Source organism: Neopsephotus bourkii, unplaced genomic scaffold, assembly GCF_033783945.1.
Source record: "Neopsephotus bourkii isolate Nb327-2 ecotype Australia unplaced genomic scaffold, CSIRO-AGI_Nbou_v1 NB_1655, whole genome shotgun sequence".
NCBI lineage: Eukaryota > Metazoa > Chordata > Aves > Psittaciformes > Psittacidae > Neopsephotus > Neopsephotus bourkii.
Genome location: NW_026902129.1, coordinates 8,618,547 through 8,630,681, shown reverse-complemented (window position 1 = coordinate 8,630,681; position 12,135 = coordinate 8,618,547). Strand labels below are relative to the sequence as shown.

At 49.0% G+C, this 12,135-nt stretch overlaps 1 protein-coding gene across 1 annotated transcript in view; it reads right to left on the bottom strand.

Moving 5' to 3' along the window:
* Positions 1-4,332: 4,332 nt before the first annotated feature.
* The window catches only part of LOC133223914 (C-C chemokine receptor type 8-like), a 28,649-nt gene continuing 20,846 nt past the window's right edge, over positions 4,333-12,135 (bottom strand). Inside the window, exons 3-4 of the mRNA XM_061375052.1 lie at positions 7,588-7,647; positions 4,333-6,170 (exon numbers count right to left, since the gene is read on the bottom strand). Coding sequence (XP_061231036.1) covers positions 5,100-6,170; positions 7,588-7,647 — 1,131 coding nt within the window. The 3' untranslated portion in view covers positions 4,333-5,099. The remainder of the gene's footprint in view (positions 6,171-7,587; positions 7,648-12,135) is intronic.

Here is a 12,135-nt window from a genome sequence, read left to right as displayed (position 1 = left end):
GAGCGCCCTTGCTATCAGATCTTGCTGCACAAACCCAAGATGTTATCATTGACGGGGAAACTGGCAGGGAGATATCTGTAGGTTTGGAAAAGCTCCTTTGGCTGGTGTCCTTTGGCTTGTTTCTGCTGTGCGGGGTGGGACTGGTTAGGTGCCTGAGCACTGAAGGATATGCTTTATTCTCAGGACTAATTCTGACTTTAACCATGGCAGTTTCCATTTGCTTTGAAGGCACAGTAAAAACACATCGAAATGATTGTTTAAAGGAGGGGTCTTAAGGACTCTAATAAGGCTGACAGACCCAAGTGATGTGTTTGAAATGTTTCTGTTTGGAGGTGAGGCTTTGTGTGGAGCTGAGTGTGGTGTGGCTGGATCTTCTCCCTGTATGTCTTTGGCTGGAGATACAGTGGGCACTTCTGTTGTTTTCCAAAGCAAAGCAGGGACTGTCACAGTAGCAAACAGTGCAAATCCCACAAATTAGCTCTTCCAGCATGAAACCCTGACAGTACCAGCAGCCTCCAGGTTCTTGGCTTGCTGTGAACCTGGAAGAGTTTTGCTCCCTGAAATTAAGCACTGATGCTGCTTCACTGACTTATGGAAAGCACATTGGACCCACACGGATAGTCCTGACCAGCCACAGGATGGGAGCAGTGTTGGGTCAGGACGAGGCCCCAGCAGATGCACTCATCAGCAGAGGCTGTGGTACCCCAAATGACGCTGCTGCTATTCTCAGGAGGGGATTTCTGTGACCTGGCTCTGTGCATTTGGGCACTTCAGCCAAGTCAACAGGAATGCAGACCGATGCAGAAGCACACAGATGTGCAGCAGCACACATGTGCATCAAAGCTGGTGTACTACAGCAGGAGCTTTGCTTTGCTCAACATTACTTGCTGCCTTTGAGGTACAACTATTAACCCAAAATGCATGCCAGCCCACGTGTTACAGTTAAAATTGACATATTCAGACTAAAGATCTAATTCTCTTTTAATTTCCTAAACTGGTTTTTACATCTAGACAGAATACTTAAAGTTATGGGGGTTTTGGTTTGTATTATTTTCTGTTGTGACTCTTTCTGGATCCTGTCTTGGGACAGTTAATAATCTCGATGGTGCTTCCTAACTGGTATATAATGGTATATAATCAGTGTTTTCAAGAGGCTGAAAATAAAACAGGATTACGCTACAATTACTGGGGCAGGGGGGGATTTTTGTGCATGATAATGCAGGTCTGTTCCTGTTTAGGAGCTTCTTTCAGCCAAGAGAGGTGCAGGACACAAATACCCTTTGTTAACATTTCTTTTACTCCTTTCTTAAACCTTTGGCTTGTTCTGACCTGCAGGTGTAGCTGGATGTTACCACAGCAGAAACGGAGTTGTGCTGCTGGCTGGAAGGACTGTTCTGGAAAGGATCAAGTCAGAAGCTCCCATCCTCATCATGCAGTGGCTTTGAACAAGTGACTTGAAAGCTAGAGATTCTGCCAAGGATTTAAGTAGTGTTGTCTCTATGTTGCCTTGGGAAGGAGGCTTCAGCATAATGCCAGAAAAAGCCAGGTATGAACAAGTTTCATGCCATTTTGGATCCAGACACTGCTAAAGTGGAAGTTCTGCAGTGCAGAGCTGAAAGATGTGGAAGAATCCACCAGGTCCCACTTCACGCTACTTCCCAAGGGGTCTAGCGAGCACTTCCTCATATATCCCACTTTTAGTTGGTGTAGTTCAATAGGGTGGTCCTTAAACATACCCTTTTGCTCTCTACAAGTGCTGCACAGGTTTTCACAGTGCAACAAGTGACAGTTGTGCAAAGTGAGCCCCACTGATGCCACTGCAATGCTCCAGCCTGTCAAGGCCTGTCCAACTAAACATACAGAGCATTATAGGTGGCATCAAAAACTCTGTCTTTCTAACAGAGACCCTCTGTAGAAGGTACACTCTGTTGTGAATAACACCAATAAATCAAAAGAAAACAACTATGTATTCTAGATTGAAGCTTGAATGTGGCTAACAATTACTCTTGTCTCTATTTTAAGATGACATGGTGAAGCCAAAGCAAGACTATTTAATGTGCCAGCATCATCCTGAATCCTTTTTACCCTGCATCATCTCAGCAAAAAGGAAAAGCAAGCTCAGGGTATAAAGCTAAGTAGCAGATATAAGCAGGACCAATATAACAACTGTGGTGGGTGCTTTTTATGCATGCGGGTGAACAGACATGCAGTCCATGGCAGGGGGGATGGAACCAGGTGATCTTAAGATCCTTTCCAACCCAAACCAGTGTGTGATTCCATGATGGTCTAGCCTCAGCAGCTGAGTTTTTCTTGTGCTCCCAGCTCTTGGGATGACCCTAAAATTTGGCACTACCCTTAGGCTTGCACAAATGCAGGAACATGCCTCCTGCTCTCCTATGCTCTCAGTGCCCTCACAGACACTAACAAGGCACCAAATTGCTTCCAGGCTTGTCCCTTCAGGAAGGAGAGGAGCTCTGAGGTCTTAAAGATGCTGGCTACCCACAGCAACACAGGGCAGGTCCTGTGCAGCCTCTGGATGTGGGTTTCACCTACATCCTTTGCACAGGAAGGCAGCAGCAGCTCAAAGCAGCTGGGCTGTGAGGAGAAGCTGATGTCAGGTCCAGCTCAGTGCTCCTGGTGGTGCTGCTGCGATGGAGGAAGGTAGCTGCCTCTGGCAGGAAATCCTGTGGGCTGCAGAAAGCATCTCCTGCCTCCCCACTGGAAGGGTTTGCAACCAGTGCTGGGGCAGCAGCGGGGGGAAGGTGCCCTTTAGACTCCAGTGAGAGCTAGGGAAGTGAAAGGCTTTGCAAAGACAGCTGCACATTTATGCTACACTCACACTACAGGTTCACAACCCTTGTGGGGAAGCCCTGGATAACAGCCTCACTCCAAGAGCAGTGAAACCTCTGAAAAGAGGGACATATCCACTAATAGATACAGTCAGCAGCACCAGTGAAAGGCTGTCCTCTTGGCAGTTTGGGCAAATAGGCTCCAGCACATACCTCAAAGTGCTCACAGAAGGGTTGGCTGCAGGGCTGCAGAAATTGTTTCTATCTCTTGTGCTTCAGCTGAGCGAGGTGTGATCTAGAGTGCTCATAGTGTGAATCTGAAGGGGAGATAGCTGGTGCTGTCCACCACCCTTTGGCTTTGTCCTGAATTTCTGTGAATCCCCTTCTCAACACCTGAGGGGTTGCAACATACAAACCCCCTTGTTTGCCCAAGGGGGATCTGGCACGCACTGGAAGGCAGGAGCTGGACTGCTGCTCCTGGATGTGATCCTGCTGCTGGGACTAGAGCCTTTCTCTGTGGTTAGAATTGTGTTTTGTTCTGCTCTCCTCAAGGAGGTCAGCCCAATGTGTGGAAACATTGTAAGGGCAGGAAATGTTCCACTGACATGAAATTAAATGTGTAGAAGAAAAGATAATCTATTCTCTGCTTCTTTTTCCTAGGGGAGGAGAAAGAGGAAGGGAGAGAAGAGGCAGCTGGAGAGATTGTCAGTTTGGTAGCACTGCCCAGGACAGAAGAAAACAGACAAGCTGAAAGAATTAATGATGAAATAGGTTTCTCAGGTGCAAGTATAGTGCAGTTGCATTGCATGCAGTATCTTTATTACAAAACTTCAAATATAGTGATACCTTGTAGGAAGAAATAGAGCAAGAGTAAAAGCTTCAGAACACCATTGCATTTATCTATCAATATTTATATATATATAAAAAATACATATATATATAATATGCATGTCTATGTACGTGTACGTATTTGTGTATATAGACACAGGTGTGTATATGTTTGTCTATGTACATCTATATGTATAGGTAACTGTTCAAATATAAATCTCTCAATGATCTTAAGGTCCTTTCCACTCTTAACCATTCTATGATTCTATGAAACCAGTCACTCACAGTTACCAAATTGGAGCAGTAACTCCAGTCATACACTCAAGAGCAGCAACTATACTGGCACATCAGTTGTTTGAAGTGTTCAGAAAGTTCCCCCATGGCAAAATGTGAGTTTCCTCTAGCCAGAAATCTGGGATTAGGCATCTCTGGAGCCTTTGGCTACTCAAGCCAGCCAGTGCTGTCTGGTTTAGACACCTCCATGTTACAGGATGCTGGGTGTGTTACCCCAGTTTGTATCTCTCTCCATCCTGTTTTGGGCATCCACACAACAACCAGCCCCTTAGCAAGCAGATCAGGGCTCTGCTGAAAGCAGGAACCACCTTAGCCTGTGGCTTACCAGCAAGCAGGACCACAGGAAGCTTTGCCATATCACTCTTACTGCTCTCTCAGTTCACACTCAGTATTTTTCAACTCTTCATCATTTTTCTTCATGGTAACTATTTCTCTACTCATCCTTAGGACACTCATTCATTCTCGTAAGGTTTTATCCTTGACAACCACAGTGTAATTTCTGAGCTACAACTTCCAAACCCTTCCAGCCCCGGAGCTGCAGGCCTTGGTAGTAGATGGAGAGCCAGGATCATACCTAGATACTCCTCCACATTGATTACAACAAAACACATGCATATAGCATTTCTCTTTGTTGCCTATCTAATTACTCACCTACTAAGCTCTTTCTTGGCTGGAAGCCTCATTCAGAGCTGTCAACAAAGCAAGGCCCTGGCATGATACCCGAAACATTGACTTTTTCTCCCCAAAGAGTGGGTTTGGGCTCCTGCTGTGAGCCTTGACCCTGCTTACAAAGCCAGTCCACTCTGATGGGATGAAGGAAGGAGCAGCCAAGTGTCCTGAGTTTGGAAACATAACCAGTTTCTTTCAGTACTGAATCTGAGGTAGAGGAGAAAATGCTTCTAAGGCACCTCTCCGTGCTGCTCAGAGAGCGCAGAGGTCTGCTGGTAATTCCATCCTCCCTTTCACAGTGCAGGCAGGGCAGGACATGCCAGGGAAACGGGAGGAAGATGCTAAAGAAAGACACTAAAAATTAAGAACCCCAAAGGCAACCATGTTAAAAAGCAAGCTGAAGCAGCTGCTTCCACTTTTTCTACTCTAAAAGGTTGCTCAGTTCTCTGTGGATGCCCTGCTGGGAGAATGTCTCAGCTTCAGGTCATCTGTTCAGGATGAAAGTTTTCACCTGTAGCTCTACAAGACAGCACCAACAGAAGATGACTGTGAAGATGCTGCATGCAGAGACGAGTGCTTGTCCAGCCTGTGCCCACTGTGGTCTTTGCAGAACAGCAGAAAACGGGTGTATTTCCTGAAGGCTTCATGGAGGTGCTTCTTGAACTTCTCACCCACAAAGGCGTAGATGACTGGATTGAGGCAGCAGTGTACAAAGGAGAGCGCCTCAGCCAGCTCCATGGCTAGGTCTAACCTTTGGCTTGTCTGGCAGTCATCGATGATGTGCATGTTCTTTAGAGAGTCCATGAAAAGCACAATGTTGATGGGGGTCCAGAAGAGGATGAACACGATGACAACAGTAAAAACCAGTTTAATTGCTCTGTACTTGTTCTGAGTATGGCACTTCTGCAGGTTTTTCAAGATGCTGTGGTAGCAGAAGATGAGCACACCAACAGGGATCAGCCACCCCAGGACATTGACTTCAAAGTTACTGAAAGTCCTCCAGCCATTGCTGCTGTCAGGATAGTGAGGCAGGCACTTAGTCTGGTTATTGTAAGTTGTCTCCTGGAAAAATATCATGTCTGGTGCTGATGCTAAAATGGCAACTGCCCAAAGGACCAGGCTGGTGATAGCCCCATGAGCAGTTGTCCGAACCCGTAGAGCGTAGACAGACTGGACAATGGCCAAGTACCTGTCGACGCTCATGATGGTAATGAAGAAGGCACTGCTGTAGAAGGCAATGAAGTAAGCTGAGCTGATGATTTTACACATTGCATTACCAAAAGTCCACTGAGTTGTGATGGAGTACTGAACCAAGAAGGGCAGGGAGAAAACAAAGAGGAGGTCGGAGATGGCGAGGTTCAGCAGATACACATCAGTCATGGCCCTGACTTTCTTGAACACTGTTAGGATCCAAAGGACCAAAGCATTTCCCACGAGGCCAGTCACAAACAGGAGGGAGTACAGCACCGGAAAAAAGGCAGATGAAAATGCTGGGATATTGTCAAGATCACAGTGGATGTCCAGTTCTGGGTAGTAGAAGTTGTATTCGTAGGCTGCAGAGGAGTTAGATGTTGGGGCCATGTAACCCACCTGTCCAAGAATAGTGAAGTTCATGAGGCTCAAATACCAAATTACACTCTTAGTATACATACTAGGCACAAGCCAGCTCACAACAGGCTGCAGAGAATCATAGACTGGTTTGGGTTGGAAGGGAACTCAAAGCTCATCCAGTTCCAACCCCCTGCCATGGGCAGCGACACCTCACACCAGACCAGGTTGCTCCAAGCCCCTGTGTCCAGCCTGGCCTTGAACACTGCCAGGGATGGGGCAGCCACAGCTTCTCTGGGCACCCTGTGCCAGCGCCTCAGCACCCTCACAGGGAAGAGCTTCTGCCTAAGAGCTCATCTCAATCTCCCCTCATTCAATTTAAAGCCATTCCCCCTTGTCCTGTCACTACCTGCTCTTACAAAAAGTCCCTCTCCATGAGGACTGTGCCTCAGCTGTGTTGGAGGATCTTAAGGTCCTTTCCAACCCTAACTGTTCTATGATTCTATGATGCAAACAAGGAATAAACGTGAGTGATCAGTCCTCCCCTGCAAGGTCCTCTGGCAGCTGTGGTGGTAAACCAGAGGTTACCAGTATTCCCTACCAGCTCTGTGTGGGGTGCCCAACCCCATGCCTCAGTCCCGATGGGGTACCAGCACCAGAGACAGGGTGCATCTCCAAACCAGAAAACAAATGGGCATGGCCAGGGGGCTGAGAGCCCCTAACATAGGTTTCAGGGTCCTGTTCCATGTTTCCTTTAGAAAGGAGGAAGGGAGTAGGGCTCAGAGAGGAACTGATGCTCATTTAAAGGCTGTGTTTCCAGTTAGCTGAGTGCCAGAAATAGCATTTCATGGGATCAGTTCCTGCACAGTTCCAGCAGGCTTTAAGCTATAAAGGCACCAGCACATACAGGTCACCAGTGAGTGCTGCATATGGCATGTTGCTCCATGCCAGGTGGGATCAGAAGTGGCAGGTCTGATCTGAAGGATAACTTCCCAAAGAGCAGACAGGGCTTTCTGCCCCTTCCTCCCTCCTCCCCATCAGGAGCTTTTCCCTCGGCCTGTGCCAGCACAAACTGCTGCTGCCAGCAGCTCCTGCCCACCAAGACTTTCCTCTACCAACAGGTTTGCCTTTCAAAACCAGTGGCTTTGCTCTCCCAGCAGCTGCCAGGATGCACCAGCATCAGCAGCGTGCCCCTTCTGTGCTCCCTGGCCCCTTGCAGCCCACCCAACAGCAACCACAGCATCCCTGTGGCACCCAACAGGTAAAGATAGGTGACGGCACATCTCCCAGCCAGGATGTCCTTCTAGCATTACCCCTGCCCTTAAAGCCAGCACACTGATTTCTTCCAAACCCCCATCATCCCTACCAGCACTGTGTATTCCCATGGGCAAAACTGGACCCCTCACATGTGCTACCAGCCTCAGCTTGCAGGACAGCAGCCCAGCAGGGAGAGACTCACCGACGTGTCCTCAGAGCCCAGCAGGTATGCCAAGTTCCCCTCCATAATCCAGCACTGGGTCTGAAAAAGTGCCAAAGTGATGTCTCTGTATCACAGCTTCTAAGAAGCGGGCATACCTTCACCCGTATGTGGGGACAGCATTTACCTTAGCAAGTCGTAGGCAAGGGCTTCACTGGAGCAGTGCACAGTCATAAAGTGCCTTTTCCTTTGTGAGATAAGTGTTACATTGAAGATGTGTGAAACCCCAAACCAATGATTTCAGCCTCTCAGTGACAGTCGAAGGAACGGAAACTACCAGGTATGTTTTCTGAAGAAGCAGTGTGTTCTTTCACTTTGAGCACCTCTATGAACGTCAGTGGAAGAGGTTTGCAATTACCCCCCTGTGCCCATGACGTGCTCCCATCCCGCCTCCTGCCCCTGCTCTGCAGTCCCTGTGGCAGGGAGAGAGGAAGCAGTGCTCCTCCTCCTCTGCTCCAGGGATTCTTGGTGAAGATGCCTATGGAGGATGGCCCAAGGCTGCCAACAGCCAGCAACTGCAAAGGGCACGATGTTCACATGAACATTTATCCTTGGGAGGCACCTTCACCCTTGCACCCACCCACCCACAGACAGAAATACCCAAGAGAACTGATCATAGACTCATGGAATAATTTAGGTTGGAAGAGACCTTTAACATCAAGCCTAACACTGTCAAGTCTGTATCACCCTTATAGAATCACAGAATAGTTAGGGTTGGAAAGGATCTTAAGATCATCCAGTTCCAACCCCCCTGCCGTGGGCAGGGACACCTCACACTAAACCATGTCACCCAAGGCCTCGTCCAGCCTGGCCTTGAACACTGCCAGGGATGGAGCATTCACAACCTCCTTGGGCAACCCATTCCAGTGCCTCACCACCCTAACAGTAAAGAATTTCCTCCTTATATCCAATCTAAACTTCCCCTGTTTCAGTTTTAACCCATTACCCCTTGTCCTATCACTACAGTCCCTAATGAAGAGTCCATCCCCAGCATCCCTATAGGCCCCCTTCAGATACTGGAAGGCTGCTATGAGGTCTCCCCGCAGCCTTCTCTTCTCCAGGCTGAAGAGCCCCAACTTTCTCAGCCTATCTTCATATGGGAGGTGCTCCAGTCCCTGACCCTTCCTTCCAAAACATGCACCCTGAAGACACTCTCACAGATAACACTGAAGTAAAGCCCTGAACAACTTTACTGCATTTCCACTGGCTCTGCCAAGTGCCTGCTGGTGCCTTATGGCCTCCTTAGTCAGTCCCGGACCTCTCCAAACTGGAGCTGCCAGGCTGCCCAGCACAAGGAACAAGCAGCACCAGCAGCCCTAAGCCTGCTGTAGAGCTGTGAGACGCAGCAGGGAGAGTGGGTCAGCAGCCACCCGGTGGGAGCTGGGGCTGAGGGTGACACTGGGACACTCACCCCACTCCCATCCTGCTCAGGGAGGTGTTTGAGTGTGCTGAGCACAAGAGGAGCAGCATTGACTGCTGCAGCACCTGCACAGAGCCTGCGGCAGGACATCCTCTGGTGCCTGCACTGGTGGGTGCACGCACTGGAGCCACTGCTGCTCCTGGGACACACAGCACGGGAGGCTTCACAACCCTTCCTGGGGTCAGGCTGCGGCCCCAGAGGGACAAATTGACACCAAAAGGCACCTTTGCTTGCAGCTCACCAAGCTCCAGCCCAGGCTCTGCCTATGGGGGCAGGATGAGGCGTCAGCAGGCGTCAGTGATGGCAGTGGCACAGGCTGCTGGTACCTCCTGTGCAGGGGAGAGATATGGTCACACACCAGTGTAGGAGACCCTGGCTGTGCCCTGCATGGCAGTGGGAAGCCCTGTCTGAGGGGAGCCTGGGAATAAGGCAGATTAGGCACCAGCTCTGGAAGGCAGGTGCATTCTGTTCCAGGAGACCTGGCTGAGCCTCTCTCAGCTCTCCAAAGCAGGAGGAAACATTTTCATCCCCAGACATAGCTCCTTATTCTCTCCAAGGGCAACTTTTGCATCCTTACCTTTTAAATGATGAATGTGTCTCCCAGGGGTGGCTGGATTGGCTGGAAAGGCACCAGAGCTGAGTTGTCCCCTTGCATCTTTCAGTGACATGAAAGGATGAGGCTCCCTCTGCTGGGTTTTCCTGCAGAAGTGAGGCACAGACATGATTTCTATGCAGGGCTGTGTGTGTGATCACATACACACACACATACGCCCCTCACTACAAGGGAGACACGGAGGTGCTGGAGTGAGGCCAGAGAAGGGCAATGGAGCTGGTGCAGGGCCACCTCCCTACAACCTCCTGTCAGGCAGTTGTAGAGATCAATAAGGTCACCCCTCTTGAAGCATTTATCTTGCAGGGCAGACATTTCTTCCCAAAGTGCTTCAGTCCACAACGCTTGAACTTGCCAGCACAAGTGTGCCACAGCCTGTCTGCCTGAGCTGAGCTGAGCTGAGCTGGCCTGGCCGCGGAGCACAAGGAGATGCTGCTGCTGTGGAAACACCACTCGTGTCCCCACATGTGGAAAGATACAAGTGCTCAGATTTGGAAGGAAACTCAAGAGGGAGGGGGAATAAGAAGAAAAGGGGTTTTCCCCACTCTTTACCCACTGTATCCCTGCACGGCACATCCCTTACTCCTGATTTCCTCCTTTGAAACCCTCCCATACCCCACAGTTGGGAAGGCACCAAAGTCTGCCTTAGCTCTTCCCAGGGAAAGTCTTGCTGGTGACAAGAGATGCATTGTCTCTTTTTAACTTGGAGAAACAAAAGATGCTTTTCCCCCTCATGTAAAGACCAGAATGAAAGTATTTGCAGCAGCTTTCTCAGGCTTTCTTATCCCTGAGGTGTTTCCTGAGTACCAGAGGACGAACAGAGGTCAAAGATGGAGAGCAGAGATATTTCTTGATGCTGCAACTGTTTTTCAGGCTGTATTGTGTTCATTTTGTACCTATTCATGTTCCACTACAAGTGCACACCATGATAGTGAGCAACACCCTTATCTAGGGTTATCACTACCTATACAACAGAAAGCCTCTTTTGTCTCCCTGGGGAGATGCGTTGAGGATCTGTGAGTCAGCCTGATTTGGTTTCCCTTTATTTGAGGTCCTCCAGTTAAAACCTGTGGGTATTCCTTTTGGCAAACCTCATTTCTTCTTTGCTAGCTTCCAGTTGAGCTCTGGGCAGCGCTGGAGGGCAGGGGTTGACCACTGCCTTTAGGGAAACAGCTATAAGAGGTTTATAAACGATGAGGTTTAAAGATCTGCTGCTCTGGTCCTTTCCTATTCCCTAACCTTTAAACTTCCTTTTCAGTATGTACCTTTGCTGTTCCTGGCTAACACCTAACCAGGAGTTGGTTCCCTGGTTATTTCCACGGGTGCTGACATCACTTGTGCAGTTTGGTTGATGCTGGAAGCTCAGTTTGACCTCTGGTGTGTTGCTGTGTGGCTGTTAGGGATGTAACCTTCGTTAGACAAAGCATAATGCCACGAAAAGACATGTAATTATCAGAAATAGCAGAACTCAATTTGCACAAGAATATTTGCCTGGCACGTCAATACACCAGTCAGTGAGCTCAGACAACCTGGAAGATGCTCACCATCCCAAACCCCCTCTCCAGCCCTACCTGTTTGGAGGTGGCATTACTGACTTTGGAGAGAAAGCATTTGAACCTCCCTTGGCATCTGAGGCAGGGACAGGACCCGGAGGTGTTTCCAGGACTGTATTCCTGCACGTGCCAGAGGACCTTGGTATGGTACCTTCCCCAGCTGGACACTGTGTCTCAGATCCCCATAATAATACACCCCACTGCACATGCCCCAGCCGTGCCTGAAAATGTGCTATCCCACTGGGATGTGTGGCATCCCATATAACACAACCCTGAGCGTGATGCTCGTGTCAGGGACCAAGAAGGCTTCTTGATTAATGGACATGCCAATGCTTAAACCTTCAGACTCCTCCTGTCCACTGGAAGCCATGGGCTGCAGAGAGATGTTGTACTCAAAACCTTGTTTACAGGCAAAGAGGAAGCACGTGTGTAGGTAAAGCCAAGAACTGATAGTGTTACAGCAGTCTCAAAGCTCCAATCATCATCAGTCTAGATCTGCTGGATGCACAAAAAGAAAGACTACTAATGCAGCTTAAATTATTATGCACATGCAGTTTCTATCCTTTTTCACTTCCCTGCTGCTTTGGGTCCTAAGGCCAGCAGTTTTACCCAGGGGGTGGTGTGATGCTGGGGAGGGAGGTGTTGGAGTGAGCTGTCAGCATCTCCAGCCCTTCATGGGACCAATGCAGTGGTCCTGCTGATGGGTTTTCTGCGTCCCTGTAGGATCTGCTTGGGGTTGGTTTTATATGTTTTCTGACATGCTTTCTGACCTTCTTCTGCCTTCATTGGTCTGCAGCCTCGTCTTACACCCAATTTACTATGTGTGGTGCCCCTTACATACGTTAGGTACTATTTTTATTCTGTGTGTTACTGCTGAATGCAGTTTTGCCAGCTCCAGGATGTATTCACACAACCAGTGAGTTGCTTATAGCTGCAGTGGTCCCCAG